The following is a 22,899-nucleotide window of genomic DNA, read 5'->3' as shown; positions in this document are numbered from 1 at the left end:
TCCTCTTACATAACGTCTTACAGCACAATAGTATTCTATAACATTTATATACCATAGCTTGTTTAGGCTTTCCCCAATTTTTAAGCATCCGCCCCAGACTATTTATGGAAATCCTATTTCATTAATTTTTAATTTAATTTAATTAATTTTATGTTTACCCATGTAGCATTAGACTCAGTTTTGTTGGATAGGTTTTTCTTGCCTGTAAGCCATACATACCCTTTGCCTTCTGGAATATCGTATTTCAAACTCTTTGCTCCCTTATAGTGTTAGCAGCTAAATCCTTCATAATCCTGACTAGCTTCTTAGTCCTTGAATTCTTTCTTTCTGGCTACTTGAGGTATTTTTTCTTTTACCCAAAAGCTTTGGATTTGGCTGTAATGTTCCTCAGAGTTTTCGTTTTGGGGTTTCTTCCAGAAGGTGACGAGTGGATTCTTTCTGTTTCTACTTTGCCCTCTGGTTGTAAGAGATCTCAGTAGTTTTCTTTGAAGATTTCTTGAAACAGGATATCCAGGCGCTTTTTTTGGCCATAGCATTTGGATAGTCCAGTAATTCGTAAATGTTCTCCTCACTTTGTTTCCAGAACAGTCATTTCTTTGCCATGAGATACTTTGCATTCACTTCGATCTTATCAATCTTTTGACTGTTTTAATCTTTTAATGGCCATACGAAGTCTTGTTTGGTCCATTCTAATTTTTAGGGAGTTTGTTGCTAGAGTAAGGTTTTGTATCTTTTGTGCCGTGCTGTTAATTTCCTTTTCAACCCTTTCTTCCATGACTCTAATTTATTTTCCAAATTTTTCTTCTAGCGGTCTCATTTCATTGATTAAAACATATTTTAAATGCTTGCTTCGTCTTTTCTAGGAATTCTAGGTGAACTTATGCCCAAATTGTGTTTTTCTTTGAGGTTTTGCTTTTGACATTTTGGAGTTAATCTTTCCTTCTGTGTTTGTGTCCTCAGTGTCCCTGTCACCACAGTAGCTTTGAATGGTGGGATTCCCTTTTCTTATTCTTCCAAGCTACTTCCTATTTTTAGACTTATTGTTAGGACAGGGCTTTGCCACGCTTCTGGAAGAAAGGTCTAGGCTGGTTCTGTTGCTGCTTTCTTGGGAGTATTGAGTCTTACGTTACTCAGGATCTCGGGGGCAGTTCAATCTGAAGACCTGAGAGTTTGCAGTGCTCTCAGAGTGGTCTGATTCAGGACGAAGTCTGATTGCTGCCCCCCTGGTCTGAGCTCTGCAAGTTCTAGACCTGGCGTTGGGTCTGAGCAGCAGTAGACCACTGCTAGACTCAGCCCCCATCTGCCCAGTGGGAAGTGCTGTTGGTTCAGATTAATAGAACTGTAGGCTTTCCTTAATTCAGATTAATAGAACTGTAGGCACTGGAATTCCTGTCCTGGGCGTCCTTTGCAGGCTTCAGGTTTGACTAAAGCTAGAACTGAAATGCCCTACTCTGCCCCTGAGGTCAAAGACATCACTGTTATGTGCTTCTGAATTGTCCCTACAGAGCCTCAGGTTTGCTGCCACTCCTTAGCTGGAACACTCACTTTGGACCCAGGTCCCCTCCTCAGTGTATTCTGGACCTGTTATCTGGAATTGAGCAGTGGGCAAGAAAGCCACCAATTGGCACCCATTCCTACACTCTGCATGGGGTACTTGGCATGGGTATGGGGCCTCTTCTTAGGAGCACAGCCTGTCCCTGTGATGTAGTCTAGAGGTTTAGGATTGCTGGGACCCCAAGATCACAACATGTGAGTCCTGCCTGAAAGAATTCTACCCAAGCCTTCTTTCGGCCAAAGACAAGGTTTATAAAAGATCTGCCATATTAGCTAGACTCTAAAGGAATCTGCGGGTCTGTGAGGTATTGGCTAGATTGTAAAAATCTGAGCAGTGGCTAGATTATAAGAATCAGAGCATCTTAATGGAGGCAAGATGGACCTTATATACAGAAAGACTGTGGGAGAGATCTAGGAGTGGCTAAGTAGTCTATGAGGTAATAGAACTCTAGGGGTGCCAAGAGAGAATGCAGCCTAGATAGGATTAATGGAGGGAAGTGGCCAGGAACATAGGGAGGTCCAGGCTAGGTTAAGGGTAACAGAATTGGGAGATTGGGTGTAGCCACAATGAAAGCTAGTTGACAGGATTAGAGCCTCGGGCAAACGCCAGAGATTTGGCCATGTGGGAAAGTCCAGGGTTTTTCCTTTTTGGGGTATAGCTCCCATCCTCATCACCTGGGTGCTAGGCTGCTGTGCATGGCAGGCTCCTGGCTAGAGCCCTACCCCGGTGTCTACACACCTCCCTCCCAATGCTGATCTGGGTTGGAAAAATGACTCGCTGTCATTTTGTCTTGGATTCTCCCATCTGGATTCTGTCTGGTACATCTTCTGGATCTCTTGGGAAGAGTTTTAGTGGGGAGAGGAAACTTGCTGAACCACTTCCTCCTTCTCCAACATCTTGGTTCCTGAGATAGATGAGTTTAAAAGGCCATTTTGTTATCAGGTGCAAACCTGAGCCCTGAAGGGAATGAAGGACTGAAAGAATTAGAGCTGAGAAAGAGGGGTCCATTCTAGGTTCGGGTATAGCTCATGTGAAAGCAGGGGCGTGGTAGGGACGATGCTAGGTGTGGGGACCAGCTCCTAAGACAGTTTCGCTGGATAAGGGAAGCAGTAGGAAATAAGCTTAGAAGGGGAGGTTGGAGCTCAAATGTCAGGTTGAGGATGGTCAGGCCCATGCTTTAGGCTGATTACTGTGAGGATATGAGGTTGTGCAAATGGAGAGGAGGCTGATGGGATCGAATTGACAAGACTACTGATTGAATAAAGGGGGAGGTGGGTTTAGGGAGACAGTAGTAAGAAAGACTCTGAGGTTGCAAAACGGGGTGATTGAGAGGATGGGGGTTCCCTGAATAGACATTGGGACTACCAGAGGAAGGCTAGGCATGGGGGTGGGGGCAGGAGAAGATAAGGAGTTCAGCTTTGGACTTGCCGAGTTTGAGGTGCTGATGGACTCCTTGAGGAGAAGGGGGTGGTATAGGACTGAAATTCCAGAGAAGAGGAGAGATTAGGGCCAGATAGAGTGTTTGCTTGCTTGATTTGGGAGTCATCTGCATAGAAAACCCATTAGAGCACCTGGGATCACCAAGGGAGAGAGAGAGAAAAGGACCCAGAGCGGAGCCTTGGGGGAAGCACACACTCCTTGGTGTGGGATGGCTGACCATTTAGCAAAGGAGAAGGAGAAATCAGGTGGGAGGAGAAGTAGGTCAGAAGCCAGAGGGCCAGATGGTTGACAGAGTCAGAACCTGCAGGGATCAAATGGAATGAAAAGTCTTGGATTTAGTAGTTAACAGATTATTGGTAGCCTCGGGAGTCATTTCAGTTGAGTGTTGGGGTCAGAGGCCAAATTGCCAACAGGTTGAGAAATGTGTGAGTGAGAAAATGGAGGTAATTGGTCCTGGGCTTCTCATACTTTTTCTACTCATGACCCCTTCAGCGACCTCTTCAGTGCTTCTTAAACTGTGAGTCATGACCCCATGTGGGGAATCCACAGTTTAAGAAGCATGGGTAGACGATATTTTCTATGCATTTGTCTATGAAAGGGGAAAAGATACGGGATGATAGCGGGGATGGATGGCAATGACAGGTTCTTGAAGGATCAGGGATGCCTCAGTGTGCTTGTGGACAGCAGGGAACAGCCAGATGAAATGGAGGGAAGGAAGGTGAGAGAGGAGGGATGATCAAAGGGCAGTCTTTGTAGAATGTGGGCACTGATGGGAGGGAGTGGAATTGAGGGCACCAGGAGAAGTTGAGGCCTCTTCTCTCCCTCAGAGATCTGAAGCAAAGGAGGTGAGAATGGCGGATGGCCTAGAAAGAGTGTGAATCCTAGAACTGGAAAGAAGAAGGGGGCGTGCCGTGGGTGGCTTCAGTTTTCTACTTGAGTAGGATGTGAAGTCCTCTCCTTAAAGAAGGGGAGAGAGTGGGATGAGAAGTTTGAGGAGAGCAGAGAATGGAACGGTTATTGCAGGTAACACGATAGTCAGGAAAGAAATAACAGGGTGGCTGTGCAGCCAGGTGGGTCCAGTTCAAATTGGAGAATGAAAATTTGTTGGGGACTCTGTTATCATAGTTGTGTGACTTTCCCTAGTCTCTGTCCATTGTCTCACCCGTGGCTACATGAGTTCAAGACGAGGTAGATATGGGTAGGCAGCAATTCATCTGAAAGATCTGGGGGTTTTAGTGGACGGCCAGCTCACTGTGAGACATCAGTGACCTGGCAACCAAAGGAAGCTAATGCTCTTTTAGGCTGCATGTAGAGAGGCAGGGTCCAGGCTAAGAAGGTAACAGGCCAGCTTTGTTCTGCCTTGGTCCAACCACATCTGTTCAGTACTGAGCAGCACGTTTTGGGAAGGGCACTAACAAGCTGGACAGTGTCCAGAAGAAGGCGACCAGAATGAAGAAGAGATAAGAGGTCACACCATGGGAGGATCACTTGGGCTGTTTATCCTTGAGAAGATGAGACCTATGATAGGTGTGGGTGTGGTAGAGCCACACTACAAAAGAGGAAGGAGCCTTGTTCTGTTTGGTCCTGAGGGCATGACCAGGAGGGGAAGGTTCAGAGAAGCAGCCTGAGGCTCCGTGTAAAGAAAAACTTCCTAAGAACTTGAACTCTCAAGGAGTTGGTCCCAGCAGAGGTTCTCAAACTTATTTGGCCTACCATCCCCTTTTCAAAAACAAAATTACTCAGTGCCCCCGTGGAAATCTACTTTCTTTAACCCTTTAATTTTTTTGGAAATTTGTGTCATTTAAAAAAATATAAAATATTATTTTAAAAAATGATGCATTTAAAATTTAATAATTTATTATAAATTTGTGGGTTTTTTCCTGCACTGGCATTTTGGTAATGCAGGATTGTGTCATGTAACTGATAGTATCATGTTGTAAACAAGTTATTACTACATGCATGTACTCCTGCTGATGCATTCTGGACTTCTGACAATTCGTAACATGCTCACCTGCCAACACTTGCTTGTTAAGACCTGTTGGTGGACTTGACCACTATCAGTTATAACTTGCATTTTGGAAAGTGATGTAATCACTACAACAGATGAAATGTATAAACGCTTTTTCAAAATTTTCTTCTCTTCTTTCCTTATGCTTTCACCACCCTTTATTTTTATTCAGTGCCCCCCAATTGCACCCAAGGCTACTACCGCCCCCCCCCCCCCCATCATTCCAGTGCCCCTCCATGGGGCAGTATTGCCCACTTTGGGAACCTGTGGTTCCTAAGATGGGAGATCACGATAAGGTCTAAGATTAGATTGAGCGTGTAGGAAAGAGGGAAGGTTGGAAGGATAGGAAATTGTGATCCAAAAGTAGAATTCCAAAGTTGTAGATCTTGGAGGTTGGTGTATTTCTGAGAGATTCTGTGTTGCGGTCAGTGTGTGTCTAGAGTGGGATGGATAAAGAAAGTATTTGGATCTACAAAGGTTGAGGAGCTCAGGCGTCAGATTGTTAATGGGATGAGTGGGGGCAGAGTGGCAAATGCTGCGCTTCAGAAAAACGCAGGAAAATCACCTTGAGGTTGGTAGTTCAGAGTAACAAGAATAGGGAGAGAGTGCCCAAAAGGGATTCAGTGGACCTTGCCAGGGGAGAGGTCACAGAGGGATGGGGGAGAAGAGTGCTCTGGAACTGGCAAAGAGAGGGAGGACAGATGGAAGCAGCGTCAGATCTTACATTCTTGGGCTCAAAGATCACTGCAGAAGGCGGCTGCGGCCATGAAATCGGAAGATGCTCGCTCCTTGGAAGGAAAGCTGTGGCAAATCTGGACGGCGCGCTGAAAAGCAGAGACGTCACCTTGCTGACGAAGGTCCGTATTGTCAAAGCTGTGGTTTTTCAGTAGCAACATATGGCGGTGAGAGTTGGACCATAAGGAAAGCATAGCACCGCAGAATCGATGCTTTCAAATTGTGGTGCTGGAGAAGGCTTTTGAGAGTCCTTTGGACAGCAAAGAGGTCAAATCAGTCGATACATAAAGAAATGAATTCAATCTATTCGCTGGAAGGTGAAATGCTGAAGCTAAAGTACTTTGGCCTCACAGTGAGAAGAAGTCGGAAAAGACCCTTATTTTGGGAAAGATTGAAGGCAAAAGGAGAAGGGGACGGCAGATGATGAGATGACTCAATAGTGTCGTGGAAACAATGAACGCGAAATTGGACAGACTTCAAGAGATGGGGGAGGATAGAAAGACCTGGCATGCTTTGGTCCACGGGGTCACGAAGAATCAGTCGTGCCTGAACCACTGAATAACAACAGATTGTAGGAAAGTTTGTGGAGAAGAGTGAAAGGATTCCAAAAAACAGAGTAGAATGGCCTCTGTGATGGGTAAACTGGGTGGGAGTGGAATTGGGGAGGCATAGGGCTGATTTGTAGGATGATTTTTAGTTGGGGAGGAGTTAGCAGGAGTGTGCCTTTTGTACTTTAGGCAGTGAGCCTGGGGGCCTGGGATAGAGATGCATCCATCTATAGCAAGAGATGGGTTACTGTGATGGGTGCCTTTGGCCTAATTAAACTTACTGAGTTCATCCTCCCCATAGTTGGAGAATACACCATCTTGGGAGACAGGGCTGTGCCTCGAGCTTCCTGGTTTCTAAGTACTTGAGTAGGTGGAGAGTTCTGCTGGCCGTTCTTGCCACTGTACTGCTTGGGAGGGACTGTAGGTGACCCCGCATTACGCAGTTGAACTCGCCACAGCCCTGGTGGTTACTCATTATTGTCTCTGTTTGTGTGTTGCACTGCCTAGGATTGTTAGTACCCAGCTGCCACCGTCCCTCACTGCCAAAGTCCTTCTACATCGAGCATCATCTCCTAACAAGGTACGGTAAGGTGTGGTGTTTGGGCTGCTTGGGCCTTCTCTTTTCCTCCTTGAAACTGGCAGTCGCTAGAGTGACTAATGCTAGGTGGTGTATTTACCCCAAGCCATAGTTGGATAATCGGCTTTATCTGCTTGAGTTGGAAGGGACCCTAAAGGTTTTTCCTTGCGGCATTTCACACAGCGCAGGCACCCAGTCCTGCCCCATTACTACACTCTGTCCACCTCGTGTTTCTCAGGAGTAAAGTCACTAGAGCAGCTGAGAGGCAGTCTTACTAACTCACAGTTCTGTAGAACTGGAAAGTTTATTAAACGTGCCAATAACCCGGCACCCTCATTTTACAGATGAAACCTCTGAAGCTCCAGGGAGCAAACTGATTTCGCCGAGGGCAGGTAACCCAGCTGGTAATTGCTAGAGCTGGAATTTGAGCCAAATTTTGTCGACTACTAAGTTGAGTGGTTTTTCCACGTCACCAAACTGTGTGGTGGCCCTGGTTGGTTAGTTCTTCACATCGGGCAGGACTGAGGAGTTTGATTTCCCCTGAGGATTGTTGTTTGTCCTTTGTTCTTGAAGAGGACCACAGCATCAGGACGGTGATGTCCTGACGTGCGAGTGAATTGAACTTAAGGAGGGAGGGCTGTGCAGAGTCACCAGCCTCGCCCTCTCCTCCGGAGCCGCCTGGGCCCAGTGGCCGGATCTAGATCAGGATGACTGGAGATGACCCTCCCCGTGAGGCTGCACTTCAATCTCTGATATAAGAGCTGGTGCAGTTTGGAAGAAGAGCTGGGTGGCTTACACGCTGTTTTGGTGTTTGGGTTATTTGCGGTAGGAGAGGGGGAAGACAGCTGAAGGCAAGTTCTGAAGCCAAGAGCTCATTTTACCTGTATTTCTCTTTTCTCTTGTTCTAACTTTCATCGTGAAAATTAGCTTGTAAGTAGCAACACGCCATGTAATAGCCAAACACTCAAAGTAACTTGGCTATCCAGCGACAGCAGTGTGGCCGAGCCATTCGTGATGTGTGAATGGGGTGGAATATTATCGCATTGTAAGAAACAACAAATGGGGAGGTAATCCTGGAACCCCAGAGGGGCCTGGGTGAGAGGAGGAAGCAAAATCAGTCAGTCTGCCCACCCTGCCTGTGATTTGTGAGGAATAACCCAATTTGAAACACACACACACACACACACACACACAGAAGGGGAACCTCATTAGAGTTAATATACACAAAGGTAAAGAGTGAGGTTTGTAAAAAGAATCCACATGTGAGACAGACTTGCTCTTTACAAACGCGGTGTGAGGCAGTGTGGCGTAGTGGGCCGAGTGCCGGCCTGCTCTGGGGACGCCTGCGCCTCTGCTGTTGGCTTGACTGTTGAGTGACCTTGGTCAGGTCTCTGCGGGCCTCACTTTTCCTACCTGCACAATGACAGGAGCGGCTGAATGATTTCCAAGGTTCCTTTTAGCTCTGACATACTTTGACTTTTTTGTCCCGGTAAAGGGCATTTACCAGAGAGAACTGTTGTTAGGCTACATTATTGGTTGCTCGCGTGAGAAAGCTCTGGAAGCCCGGACCCCCACGAGTCCTTCGCTGCTGGAATGCTCACCTGTGCCGGGCCTGGGGCCTGTGTCCAAAAGTAGAGTTTCTAGGTGAGGGTTTTTCACGGCATGACAGAGAATGCGGAGTTCTGATAGCAATGCCCCAGCTCTGCCTGTCAAGGAAGGCTGATGGCGGGCCCTCCTCCCTGGCCTGTGGCGGTTCTCCTTGCCCAGCACCTGCCACGCTGCTGGCTGAGCAGCTTGGGCGAGCTTCTGTCCCATCTGCTTTGCTCTTGGTTTCGACAAAGGATGGACTCTGTGCACAGTTGAATTTTGCGAACAGATGGTGCGGTGAATTCCTGACGGTTAGGTCAGGCCCCAGCTTAGAGGGAAAGGGGAACGGCACCGAGAGCCAGCCGATGTGTGTTTCTTTTCAGAGTCTACCTGCAGGAGGGATCGCCCTTCAGGAACATGGTAAGTGCTTTGATCCATTATAGTGTCTCAAAGATGGCGGGCTCCTCTGCTCCCCCAAGCATCATGTTTGGCTTTAAAGGCTGAGCAGCGTAAACGGTTGTTGCTGCGTTCCCATATGCCCACTTCATCTGGTCACAAGGTGGTAGAAACAGATGAAGGGAGGCTTCCTCAAGAAAAGTGTGTCTCTAGATCCTGGTTTCTAAGCTCCATGTTTCTGGTCTTCCTTAACTCAGTTGTCGTGACAGTGTCCAGGCAGCTTCCCAGAGGTGGTTCTACTCCCATCCCTTTGGGGTATGCCTGAGGGCAGAGGCCAGGGTACCTCCAAACTAGGGTTTATAAGCCAGCTCAGGAGCCAGAAGTGGTCCAGTTTCCCCGGCCTCTCTTTCAGTGAAGGGAGACTCCCACCTACCCATAACTTGTCTTTGTTCAGCTGTCTCCTCCCAAGAAGCTGCTTGTTTATTCCCTCCCTGCTCTTTGGTCCCCTGGACATTCGAGGATGCAGACACAGTCTGTGGCTATTGGCCTGTACTGTACATCCCGGGCTGGGAACTCATTCCAAGTTTGACTCGTAAAGGTTTATTGTGTGGGTAGAGCATACCCCCTCCCCAAACGAGTGTGAACACTCTTTATTTACTTTGTAATTCTAGGTTGTGCACTGCCGGCAAATGTCCAGATCACTCCGGTTTTCCTAACGGAAGATGAAGCTGTTAGCCTTCGCGATTTCCCAGTAGAATGGATGACCAGGTGGGGAATTCAGAACAGTCTAGAAAATCACTCCACTCTGACAGACGTCCAGCCCCTCGTGGGCCACTTGGCCTCCCAAGAGGGGTGAGTGCAGGGTTTTGTAGCCAGACCCACAGTGCTGACCGTCAGAGCCCTTCTGTTAACTTCTGATACTGTAGACAGGGGCTGTCCCATATTCACCACAAGACAGTAACAGAAACTCACGTTTGTACAGTGTTTTTAAGGTTGAGCAAGGGTTTTCCTCACAGTAGTCCTGTGAAGGTAAGTATTGATATCATCCTCATTCTATGGATGAGGAAGATGAAGCAAAAGAATACTTAAGGCTTTAGCTTTTAAATCTCCTCATACTGCTTTCACTTAAAAAAAAATAGCTCTTTGTTGTAAGAGTAACCATATCCCTTCATGTGGCACTGTCCCCACCGTGGGGCACTGTCCTGTTTTCATAGCCTTGCTTCTCTGTGTTCCCATTACCTGTGGGCACCTGCCCAGGGAGTGCCCTGGTGCCCTGCTGCCTTCTCATTAGTGATTTAGGATGATAATAACTTAGCTTTCTTAACTAGTGTTCTGCTCTCTGAAACTGGTGGATATCTGGTAACGTCCCTGACGTTTTGTCTGTTTGCCAGATCTCCCACATCATTGGCCAAATGCAAAAAGAAGTCAGAGCCACCTGCTCCAAGGTGCTGGAGCTCCTTAGGATCTGAAAACGTCTGCAATGAGGATTCCCAGGCCTGGAAACTGGCAGCAGCCCTGGGGAGTGACTCAGTTTGTCCAAATGGCCCAGGAGAAGCATGTGAGGAGCCAGGACGTTTGCTCGACCGTAACTCGGGGAGTGTCAAACCACCAGGATTACAAAGCCCTGTTAGAAGCCCAGGGTCAGAACTCGGCACTAGCCCAGGCAGGGAGCCCACTCTGCATTCCTCCTCTGTGCTCCCCATTCCGGGAGGGAAGGAAACGGAGAAATCTTCAGTGAATTTTGACTTCCCACATGTGTGCGCCTCTGATGGTGGGAATCCGTCCCAGGAGAGTGCTGTTAGTCTGGACCCAGCAGTGGCAGAACGCTGCTTCCTAGCTGGATCCCCTGGCAGTCTCACGTGCTGCCCTCCTGAGGGGCTCACACAGACGTCTGTGGAAGTGCTCGGTGAGGACGGCTCAGGGAGTCACAGCCAGGTCTGCGTTCTTGGAGGTGGCCATCTCCCCGATGGGCCAAGCAGCCCATTGTCATCGCCTCTGTCGGGCTCTAAGCATGTAAGACAGACGCCCTTAGCTGAAGCACAGGGTTCTGGCCAGTCTGCGGTAGGGGATGGCCCACAGAAGTCAGCCCATGGTCTGGAAGGCCGGTCTGGCTCACTGGGGTCTCGGGGCAGTGACTTCTCTGCAGATGGAACCAGCTTGAGCTTCCCTGGGACGGACTCTCAGTCCATGCTGGTGAAGATGCATCTGTACACGCACAGTGTGAAGGGGCTGGTCTTGTCCCTGCTGGCTGAGGAACCACTTCTCAAGGATGGGGCGGTCATCGAGGACGTGGTAAGTGGGAGGAAGAGGACAGGCATAAGCATTTATAGAGCGCCGCCTACATGCCAGGCACTGTGCTAAGCACGCTACAAATACTGTCTCATTGGATTCTCACAGCAACATTGCAAGGTAGGTGCTATTATTATCCCCATTTTACAGATGAGGAAACTGAGGCAAAGGTTGAGTGACTTGGTGGGATCAAACAGCTAGTAAACGTCTGAGGCTGGATTTGAACTCGGGCCTTCTGTACTACAGGCTCAGAGCACTATCCTCTGTGTTGTACAGCTGCCCCAGTGATCCTAGGAATAACTGTTTTCCTTTAGGGGTTAGAATCGTGGGAATCGGTGTTAGCCAGGGACCTCTGAAATCATCTCTTCCCATGTTCTCATGTTACCGGAGGAAGGGATGGGTCCAAAGACTTGAGCTGCCCAACCTCAGAAAGGCAAGGAGTGACAGAGCTTTCCCCTGGGAATCCAGCGCTCTTTCTAGGCTACTCCCCCCACCCCCCCTTGGTGCCTCATCTCCCTGGGGCTGAGGGGCTGCCCGTGGCTGCTGCTGCTGGGCCCTGCAGGTGGCAGGAGGCCCCCCAACATGGGCTGATTCTCCTCACTTCGCTTGTTTGCTGTGTGGAGCTGGCACCTCCCTCCCACCGCGCCAGCACGGGGTCTTGGCAGGTCCAGCAGCCTCTGACGTGGTAAATCGTGGGAGAAGTGGTGATGGTCTGCCCATCTTGCTGTCGGCCTGGCCAGGATGGTCACGTTTTCATTAAACGCTTCCTCCCCTCAGCAAAGGTGGTACATTGACCGATGGGGCTCCTGCATCCTCGAGGCCTCTGGGGGAGTAGGACTGTGGGGAAGATGTCAGTTGCCATGGTAACAGCCTCCTTTAACTGGCAGAGAGTGTGGTGGCATCAAGAAACTGCAAGTCGAGATCGCTGCAGGGCGAGTGGTGTCCTGGGGCCTCCCTTGTTTTTGTTCTTAAATCTCTATTATTCTAAGCCTTGCTCATTAGCATGCAGAGCTTGTGACCCTCTGGAAACGGGCAAGTCACCTTGCTACATAATTAGGGGGGAGGCTGCAGGGGCCCTTCTCTGCACAGAGGTGGAAGAGAGACAGCTTCTTCCCTCCCTATGCTTTGCTCACCTCCAGGCACAGGCTAACGCAGATGGAGCTTGCCCGGTTTCCCCTTGCTAGTTCCCTCTGCTTGGGTAGCAGTGACTCTGTGTGTGGATGACCCATTGAAGTCGTGACTACAGTTCTGTGAGTCTTATTGAAGAGTACTTGGCTTTTGGACTAGTGTGCCACTCGCTCGGGGACATTGGAAGTGTCTCTTAGGGCCTGATGTGTACCCACAAAACATGGAACAGCAAACCGTCATCCTTCTGCTTAGGGAGAACAGCTTTGTGGAGTAGATTAAATCCCTGGAATGATATAAACTAAATCCCTGAGGGTGATGCCGGTGTCAGTGGAATAGAGAAAAATAGCGTACTTGTATTTTGGATCTGAATTCTTAAGATCTGTCTGTGCCTTGTTATGGCAACCAGGGCCATGACTGTTATATAAAAAAATTAAGGCCCAGCATGTAAAGGGACACCTGGGGCAAGGGCCTTGTTTTATGGTACTAGATGTTCCTTGAAATGTGTGGGTTTGGTGACGTGGGCTAGTGGTCGCCGTGGGCTGGTCATCACCGTGGGCTGGTCACCGTGGGCTATTGGTCACTGTGGGCTATTGGTCATTGTGGACTCGTCACTGTGGGCTAGTGCTCACCAGGGGCTAGTCAGTTGCTAAGAATGGTGGAGAAGAGCCACCTTGATCATCCTACTTCCTGAGGAGGTGGTCACAGCCAGCGAACTCAGCAGATGCTGAGCCTGTAATGGGAGGGCTCCTTTGATGCCTCCTGGGTTGGGGACCTGCATCTGAAGTGCTTCCACTCATTCCCCCCAAACTTGTGGCTAGAAGTTCGCAGTTCTTTGGCAGAATGTTAATAACAAGTGGGGACGAGACTGTGATCATTCCCACCTTGGAGAGTTTCTCACTGATTATTTTGCCTGCCACCCTGGAGCTGTGTTTGCAGTTAGCTGTTCAGGCTCGAGGTGGCTTTGCTTACTCCTTTTTGAGTGTGAAAATCTCCCAACAAATGCTGGAGGTGGGGTTCAAGGAAAAGGGTGCAGTGGAACAAGGACAGCACCAGGGGGCAGCATGAAGCTGCCATAAATGACCACAGTGCAAGTCCTAAGCTCATGGTGAAATCTCTTCCTTTGACCCTCCAATCGAGAATTTAAATGTGAGGTCAGGAGTGTTTGAGGGAACAGAGCCTTTGTTGGAATTGGTGTATGTAGTTTTAAATGAGCATTTATATAGTTCGTGTATGTTATGGGGAAAGAATGCTGGATTTGGAATCCAAAGCCCTGGGTTCTGATGGTACCATTCTGTTCAGAAGATGTTCTTTGGAGAGCTTGTCAGTGCCCAGAGGTCCTTCTGGTCAGTGGTGCAAGCTACTGGTGCAGTGACATCACTGTCTCTGCCTGGTATGGACTGGGAGTCAGCATTTCTAGGGTTAAATGTCAACTCCAGCATTTACTAGCTGGGTACTGGGCAAATCACGGAATCTCTTTGAGCCTCAGTTTCCTCAGCTATAAAATGGGGATAAAAATATCTGCTTTAACTACCTCTCAGTGGTGTGATTCAAATGTGTTGTGTATCTTAAAGCTCTCCCATGTATATGCATGCAAATGTTCTTCCGTGCTCTTCCACGTAGGAGTCGTGCTTTGATTCGAGAGGAGATTCAGTTGCCGTGTACCATGTAGTTCAGAAGCTCCCAGTAAGGCATTCACTATGGATTTAGTTTTTAATCATAAGAATGTGTCTCAAAATTGGTTCAAACAGCAGGCTATTTATTGGTCCCTCTTCGTGGTGTTGAGGGCTGCAGTGTAGAAACTGTTTTCTTACGAGGTTGGCCTTGTCACTTAACCAGGGTTTATAGATGGAGTTCATTTAGCATTTGATGCGTTAATAAAAAAGATATGCACAAGAAAGACTGTCTGTAGCAAATCCTGAGCTGTTGCTCTCCATGAGAGATATGATCACAGGGAAAAAATGGTGACCCCCAAGACATGGGAAAAAAAATAAGATTTAAGAATCTTCATATCCGCTTCCATCCTCATTCTGCCCAAGTCAGTGCACGCTCTACTTTTAATTCTCTCACACAGCTGTTGGAAAAACAGATGAACAATCAGGCAGTATAATCTCTTCATGCTCATTAAAGGCACACACATCATGCCGTTAGTGCTCATCTCACCGACTCTATGGGAAGGGACTGTTTGCGCAGCCACACTGGCTGTGCTTCTGTGCCCAGCATTCCTTGGGGCTCATTTGCTGGAGGAGCCACTGGGAGCATCTGTTTTCAGATAGAACTCCCCCAAAGCCACTGTTGCCATCCTGCACACTTCTATCATGCTTGCTGTCAAGCATTTGGGCCTAGTATTTATTCCGAAACTCCTGGTCAGGGTTGTTAGAAGCCCACATTAGAATTCCTACATTGTCGAAGAGCTATTAAGAGACTCCTTATGTAGACATCTGTAGGTAGTAATTGGCTCCAAAGGGGGGCTTTCAAGCTCGCTCTACCTCTGAAAACCTCTTTGGAGTTATGTCTTAGCTCCCACAGAGAGATTCAGATATTTGCAGGCTGTGAACCACATCACTGCTGCATAAAAACAAAACTTCTAAGTGACTGTGCTCGGAAAGAGGTTAACCAGCCCTTTCAAGCGATTTTTTCCATTGGCTTATCCCAGTATCACAGTAGCCTGGCGTCACTGAATGGTCTGGAGGTTCACTTGAAGGAGACGCTGCCCGAGGAGGAGTCCGCCACAGCGCGAGCTGCGTACAACTTTCTGCACTATGACAGCATTCAGAATGTGCTCACGGGTAAGGCGCTGTGCTGGGTCAGCCAGGGCTGGGCCTGGTAGAGGCCAGAGTTAGGGAGGTCACGTCACCCTCGACCCCATGCCTGAAATGTGAATGAAGACTCACTTGGGGCCCGGCACCCACCTGAGTTTGTGAAAGTTTCCCTTGTTGGTCTGGGGGGCCGGGTGGGGGTGGGGCTGCCTTCCCAATAGCCAAGGATCACAGAGCTTCTGAAAGGGTGTGGGGGTGGGGGGAGGGGTGGCACTCCATTGCAGAGTGATAGTTGAAAGGTCACTCTCCGTTTCTCAGCATTCAGGGAAGCAGACGAGTCTGGGCCTGGGCTTTCACTTATGAGCTGTTGGTCAGCTTACGTTTATTCTCTGACTTTGATTAAGGCATGTAGTTATTCATCTCTTCCCAAAGAGTCACTTCTGTGCCATCGTCTCTCTCAGGAGTGGAGGATTGGAGGAGGCTGGAAGGGGCAGTAGGGATGGCTTTGATATTTACACATTCATTTTTAACTTTCAAAAGCCAACCTGCCAGAAGCACCCACTTCCCAGGACCGACACCTGCTCCGGGCAGTCCGTCTGATTCATTCAGACTTCACGCAGATGCCAACTTTGTATGAGATGATAGTCAGGTAAGATTTCTGTCAAGGAGATGTGCTCTGCTCAATACTCATTGCCGTCCCTTCTTCCTGTGCACCTTCAGGACTCAGCTGAGAACCACTTCTCATGGACGGCCTTTCCTGACTGTCAGGGTCCCCCTGACCACATCCTTCTGAACTGTTAGTGCTCTCTCCTTTTTAAAAGTGCCATGTAGGTCCTTACCTGTGAAGCTAACGTGTTTTTGATGTGTTGTGTTCCTCCAGGAGAATGTTAGCTTCCAGAGAGTAGGACTGTCTTATTGTTCAGTCTTTTCAGTTGTGTCCGACCCTTTGTGACCCCATTTGGGGTTTTCTTGGCAAACATATTGGAGCCGTTTGCCATTTCCATCTCCTGCTTATTTAACATGTGAAAAAACTGAGGCAAACAGGGTTAAGTGACTTGCCCAGGGTGACTCGGCTAGCGTCTGAGGCTACATTTGACCTTGGGTATTCCTGACTCCAGGCCCGGTTCTCTGTGCACAGTGGTGCCACTGGCTGTCTGGACTATCTTATACGTATTCTTTATTTCTATCATCCAGGGCCTGGTGCAGTTCCTTGTGCATAGTAGGTTTTAAATAAGCACTTGTCGGATGACCTGTTAGGAAAGGAAGGAGGGAGGAAAGAAGGAAGAAGGAAAAGGAAAAGAAGGAGGAAGGGAGGGAGGAGGGGAGAGAGCAGTGGGAGGTGGGCCTCTCGTGCCATGTCTCTGAGGTCCATTTCTTCACCTTCACGGTGATGATCCCAGCCCCAGACTCCTCAGCGCACAGGGTGTTCATCCTTGGCTTTGGGTCGTGTGTGCCGGGAGTTCTTACCTTCTAATCTCCTGTTTGCGTTGTTCAGAGAGGAAACTGAGTCCCAAGAGGAGTTGGCATTTGTTGTGTTTGGCAGCCAAGGCACCGTCAGTGCCATCTATTAAAAAGGAGTGAGAACGGTTTAGTCTGTTTAATGCTTTCCCTCCCCCCGGCCTCCCTCTGCTCCCTTCACAGCCAAGGCCTGCTGTCGCCATCCCCTCTCACAGGGAGTGGTCTAGGCCTGCGCAGGGTATATACTGCTCCCAGGACCAGACGGGTTAGCCCGTATTTAAATAGAACTTACCATAATCAGTGTGTCTTCTTGGGCTTTCAGTCAAGGTTCCCCAAAGCTGGCAACAGAAATTTGTTTTGCTGGGTTGGAAACTGGTTGTTTGTGTGTGTGTGTGTGTGTGTGTGTGTGTATGTGTACGTGTGTGCGCACGCATGCATGTACGTGTGTGTGTGCAGTGCATGTATGTGCTTGGGTATATTACGAGTGTGCGTGTGTACCTTGGCAGATTGAACATAAAAATGAAGCCTGTGGCACCTATATGCCAAGCCCAGTAGGTCATTATTTGACTCTCTTTGGGCCCCTCACTATTTGAACTCCTTGGGGTAGAGCATTGGGGTCTGGTGAGAAACCTGGAGCGAAGAGGCTGGCAGCCTCTGGCATTTGGCATCCAAGGTGATGCTTTGCAGCACTTACACCGTTAATCCAATTAACGGCCCAGGAAAGTGTAGAAACCTCCCCTCGAGCGAGCTTTGGCGGGAGCCTCGGCTACACCCTCTGCAAGAGCCACCCCCCCAGGCTGGAGGGGAGACGAGCAGCTGGTGGTTTCCTGGGTCAGGGTTAGGCAGGACGGGGGGAAGTACAGGGTGGGGCATCCCTTCTCTTTTCTGAAGTCTTGCGCTGGAAGGCCGTTTGTCTAGGCTGAGCTGGCTTGTCACAATGCCCTCATTGCTTCAGTTCCTTGGACGTGGAAAGAATAGCGGATTGGGAGTCAGGACCGAGGAGGGAGTCCTGGCTGTGATGTTGGGGAGCTGGGGCCTAGAAATAAGGCATTTCATCTGATTGTGTTTCTTTACCCTCCAAACACTACTTATCCACAAGGTTGGCATAAGAAAGCTTGTGGTGACCTGGAGAGTGCTACCTAGTTTAATGTGGGCCGCTGTCCCAGGAGGCAGCATGGGGGGGTGGGGAAGTGCATTGGATTTAGAGTAAGGAGACCTGGGTTCGAATGTGCCCTTAGCTTCTTGTCTGTGTGATCATGGGCAAGTCATTCACGTTGCTGAGTCTCAGTTTCCTCATGTATAACATGAGATAATGCTGGTAGTCATCTGTCTCAGGATTGTTATGTGAAGATGCTTGGCAAACCTTAAACTGCCCTATAAATGTGAATTATTACTAGTTGAAACCCACAGGTTCTTTTATACCTCCACAGGCTCAGTGCCCTCCCAGCCTCCCCAGACCATCCTGGGTGGGAAAAGAGTCTCCAGATGCTCTTCTTTTCTTCTCTAGGTGTTAGTGAGTAGCGTATCTAGAGGGCAGGCCTTCTGTCCCCAGGCCACCTTGACAGTACCCAGGCAGTGGGGCTCTCCCTGGCATCCAGACTTTAAGTGACCATCATCTTTCCTGAACAGAGCCCCCCCGCCATCCCCACTTCCCACCCCGCAGTAGAACGTAAGGTTCCTAAGGAAAGGGGCCCTTTCATTTTGTCCTTCTTTCTTCATCACCTCACAGTACCTGGTTGCAGAGTAGGCCTACAACAAATGCTTGGCTGAATTCCTGAAAACCCAAATCAGGGCAGTTTGTATGTTATTGTATGAGAGGCAGCCTGGTGTAGTATCTGGGCTTGGGTTCAAAGCCTGTGCCTTATTGGACAATTACATGACTTCTTTCTGGGACTGTGTGTGCTTCTCCAGCAAGAAGGGGGTGGGCTAGCATGAGCCCCTCACGGGGCTCAGCCCTGTGGTTCTGCAGTCCGTTTCTCTTTGAACAGTGTACACTCAACTGTTTGTTGCTCTATTGCGGTCACCAGGGTTTTTCACGTGTGACTGGGCATGTCATTTCTGTCTTACTGGGCCCATTCCCCATCTGTAAAATAGGAGACTTGGTCTAGATGACCCCCAAGTTCCCTTGCAGCCCTGAAGCTTACTCTCCAGTCTAACAGTGACCATCACTAGAATTCTCTTTCGTGGTTGGGGATTTCCATTTTGAGGCAGGGACATCTTGTGACTGTCCTCATCTCTCTTTTTCTCTCCACTAGGAATGCCTCCACAGCAGTGTATGCCTGTTGCAGCCCTGTCCAGGAAACCTATTTCCAGCAGATGGCCTCCCCCGCTCGGAGCTCCGGTTTCCCCAGCCCCCAGGATGGCATCTTCACCCTCCCGGGCAAGGCCAAGCAGAAGCTGCTGAAGCATGGGGTGAACTTACTTTGAGCAGAATGGACGTGGGGCCTGCCGGCGCCAGAGAGGCCGAACTCCCAGCGTGGCGGTTCTGCCCTGCCCTGTCCTTAGGAAATATGTATGTTTTTAGGGTTCTGGGGAGATGTGAGGGGTAAGCCTTTGTTTTTGCAGAGCACATTTTTCCGGGGGCTGGGGTGGTGGTGGGAGGGTTCCCTTGGAGACCAGCAGCTTCCCTGTATCTGTCAGGATGGAGTCGGTCACCATAGCGTTGCAGGAGGAGGCTGCAGCCTGTATTGCCAGGCTCGGAAGGTGCCGTTTGCCATTTGCTGCTGCTACTCCCTGTCTAGTTTTAATGATTCTGTTGCAGGTGTAGGTTGGCCTCCTCTCGGTGCCTTGCTGTCAGTCGAAAGCTTCTTCTCACCCATTGGGTGTGATCATAAAAGCAGGAGACAGTGATTTATTTTTAACAGTTGGGCCAATATGTACACCTCAAGATAGGGTTATCCTCTTCAAAGTTGTCCCCTTGGGTTATCCTCTTCAAAGTTGTCCCCTTGGGAGACTGCACACTTGTTCCAGAGAAGTTGCCATTGCTTAGGATATTTTGGGGACTTCTCTATGGAATAGCTTTCAGAGCCTGCAGCACATTCTTTTGAGGCTCCTCAGTAGGGGCACATTCTTGTATTACGAGGAGACAAATTTGATTTTTGGAAACAACCATAAGCCGTATGGAGCCACCGCTGAAGAGTAAGGTAGGTGATCAAACTGGGTAGTGCTGCTTCTGGTAGAAAATGGCCATGAGCCAGGACCATGAAGTCAGTAATACTGTTGGTTTTCTCAGGTGTCCACATTACAAACAGGTTCTGAAAGCTCCCCTACTGTGTCCCATGCCCCCAAGTCCCCAGACATTTGGCACAAGGGAGTACTGTTAAGTATGGAGCCCTGCCTTCGTGATGAGGCCAGGATCCATCCAGGTGCGCTAATGGGGGACATCATCCCAAAGGATCAGCCCCAGGCCTTTCCAGCATCAGGGGTCTCGTCAGGAACAAAACAGCTACCAGAGACACAGCTCAATCTCTTCCAGCAACACTTCGAATCCCTCTTTGTTAATTGAGGCATAAAAGATCGTGAGGCAATGGACCAATGTATTAACTTTGAGGATGTGATGTTCTTATTTATAAACAGATTTCTACACCTGTCCTTAGTAGGTAGGCAGTTTAAAATGTTACTCTATCCCTAAGCCTAAACAGTAACACTCTAATTAACAAAGTTTATGAATCGACATGTCAGTAAATGTGTTTTGCAGACACTTTTTTTTCCTCTTTGTACGATTGTTTTACTACTCAAATAATTTGTCTCTCAAGAACAGCAGAGTCCTGGCTTCGGAATCATGTCATGTTGTGTCCTCCAGCTTCTTGTGACTGGGAGACCAGCTCCCAGGAGGAAGTCGGGCTGCTATGTCCTTCACCATAGCCGCCTGAGGCAGGTAGTGCTAGTACTATCCCCATTTGACAGATGGGGAAACCAAGATTCAGAAAAGAGAAGTGACTTCCTTGTCCATGGTGATGGAGCTACTAAGTTTTAGAGCCAAAACTTTAACCTAGTACTCCTGAAAAAAACATTTCTCATCCAGAAAAGAATGCTTTTTGAAAAGATTCCTTTTTGTGGTTAAATGTGCCCTGTACAAGTCTACTGAAATGCCCACATGCTCAGTCTTGGGGTGCTCCATGTTAAAATTCCAGTGTACCTTTTGGAGCTAGGCCCCTCATCTCAGCTCTGTGCCTCATGGCATGTTTGAAGACCGCTTCCACGGCACGAGACGGTGACTTGGTACACTAGCGGGCACCCGACTTGGGGAGAGCAGTCCATGCCTCGTCTGGTCTCGCAAGCCCTGTCCTCCACTACTTGGCGAGGGCGCATTTGCTGCCAAAGAAACTTTAAATGCAAACTGCTGTGATGCCTGAGAAACATCTCACGAGGGAGCCAGCAGTTTAGCCTTGTACACTTACTAATCAGATGTAAAACTGGGAAGTGAGGTGAATGAGGCCACAACTGGCTGACTTGTTTGCTAAGAGACTGACTTCACAGAACGTTGGAGGTGATTGAGAATACGCCCTGCAACAGAGCAGATGAGGACGTTTCCAGCCTGGGTGGAGCGGGGCAGACCATGCCATGTGGGGATGTTATGATTCTTAGGAGGTGTTTCCTTATATCCAGCCTGAATCTGTCCCTTTGTACCCTCCACCCGCTGCCCCTAGTCCTGCAACAGCATCTTCCCCACAACCTAGCCTGGTTCAAAAACTAACTGGGGTGTCGGTTAAGGGTAGAGCAGAGAGCCCTGATCTATGGCACTTTCTCGTTCCTGAGGCTAGGATTTCAAGTCACAGCAGATCATTCTATCAGATCTTGCACATGAGAAGCTTTTGGGGGAGCTGAAAGACCCCTTTCTGTCTTTGACAGAACTGATCAGCCTGTCCTAGGGGACTAAAGCCCAAGTCCATCAGAAATCAGAGGAATGCTGCTTTGCTGCCAACCTCTGCCTCAGAGGTTGGACCTATGTCAAGATCGTGGGGGTAGATCTTGGGAGGAGAGGAGAGGCCCCAGCTGTAGGGAGCAGTGAGGGGCCCAGAGTGAGAGAAGGAAAGGCAGTGACTTCTGTGGTTTGGGGCACGAGGCTCAGCTCCCACCAACGATCTCCCAGCTAGCCAGCCCTGCTTTACTGGGGTCATGCTCTGAACAATATCCAAAAGGGCAGACTGCACTGGCCCGGGCCCAGCTGCGTATCAGTGACTAGGATGTGGACATGCGCTAATGCGTTCCAGGACAATGGTTTTAAGAGGCGAGGATTATTCAAGTATCTAGAGAAGTAAACTATGGCAAGGGGGTGGGTAATAAGAGATTAGGATCAGCGGTCTGGGTGTACTTATTAATGGAGCATAAAGGAAATAATCCTTTTGTCTGATGCCTTCTGCCAGTGGTGCTCCAATCTGCTCAACTATTCTACTGCCATCTGTCATAGAAGGAAATTTATAGCCATACCTCATCTTGTTCCCAGTTTTACATCCATCAGGGAGCAAGTGTTCATGGAGGGGCGCCACCTCTCTGGGGAGATAGCGCTTCAGTGGGCATCCATTTTATTCTCAAAGAACAACCCTGGCCGCACATTCGGGTGATTCTGTGAGTACGGGTTTCCATCGTGTACTTTAAACTGCCTGTGAATTCCAAAGCTTCACCTGCTTGCTGTTGAGGACTCCCTGTCGTGACCTTGGCCAAGTGCCTTGGCTAGCCAGGCTTGCTCCGGGTCCCTTCGGGCCCTGACCCTGACACTGAGTAAGAGGCCACAGCGCCAGGAAAAGGGTGGTCTCGACTGGCCTGCTCGGTTTGCTTCCTACCTCTTTGCACGTCTCCAGCAGCAACATGAAAATGACTTTGGCAATTGCCTTGTTGGCATCACACCTTCGGATGGTGAGAAACCTCACAGCCCTGAGGCTGGTGCTCTTACTCCTTTTCTGTACTCTGACGGTAAATTAATTCACGCTAAATCTAAATGGCTGGTGAAGTGTCTTACAGCAAACACGGGTCCTGGTTTTCTGCAGACCCTTCACTATTTTTTTTTTTAAGAATAAAAAGCCAAGAGTAAAAAACAAAATGTTGCTGATGCCTGATGCTTCCCCTCTCCTGGCCCCACTCCATGGAGGTGGGGGAGGGGTGGGCCGCTCCCACACTAAAGCCCACCACCTCGTTTCAGTGGCCTCGGCCTCATCTGGAAGCTTGTGTTTCTGTCACCTTTGCCAGCAAGCCTCTCTGTGTAACTACTTTAAACTACTGGCCCCTCTCAGGGGTTCTGAAATGATTCATCATCCGATGGGCTTTTCTCTGCCTCTCTTTTAAATTCAAGTTTTTCCTCTTTGTTTGAAAATAGCAATTTTAGTGGCCTACCTTTCTGTCACCAGAAGCACCACATTCTCTGAGGCCACGCACTGCGTGATTAAGCCCGAAATCCTGTCCAGCAAGACCACTTCATTCTGGTT

General features: G+C 49.0%; 1 protein-coding gene across 3 annotated transcripts in view; it reads left to right on the top strand.

Annotated features, from left to right (window-relative positions):
- HPS4 (HPS4 biogenesis of lysosomal organelles complex 3 subunit 2) overlaps nt 1–20,186 on the top strand; it is a 30,392-nt gene extending 10,206 nt beyond the window's left edge. For 2 of the 3 annotated variants that reach the window (XM_027864805.1, XM_027864807.1), the window contains exons 8-14: nt 6,794–6,866; nt 8,834–8,870; nt 9,518–9,698; nt 10,238–11,138; nt 14,917–15,049; nt 15,560–15,668; nt 18,733–20,186. In XM_027864805.1, the coding sequence (XP_027720606.1) occupies nt 6,794–6,866; nt 8,834–8,870; nt 9,518–9,698; nt 10,238–11,138; nt 14,917–15,049; nt 15,560–15,668; nt 18,733–18,904 (1,606 nt within the window). In that variant the 3' untranslated portion in view covers nt 18,905–20,186. The remainder of the gene's footprint in view (nt 1–6,793; nt 6,867–8,833; nt 8,871–9,517; nt 9,699–10,237; nt 11,139–14,916; nt 15,050–15,559; nt 15,669–18,732) is intronic. The other variant, XM_027864808.1, reaches the window with a different exon arrangement.
- The last annotated feature ends 2,713 nt before the right edge of the window (nt 20,187–22,899 follow it).

This window comes from Vombatus ursinus, unplaced genomic scaffold (assembly GCF_900497805.2).
Source record: "Vombatus ursinus unplaced genomic scaffold, bare-nosed wombat genome assembly UNPS02001287.1, whole genome shotgun sequence".
NCBI lineage: Eukaryota > Metazoa > Chordata > Mammalia > Diprotodontia > Vombatidae > Vombatus > Vombatus ursinus.
The sequence above is the reverse complement of the archived record's forward strand: the minus strand, read 5'-3'. Positions and strand labels throughout refer to the sequence as shown.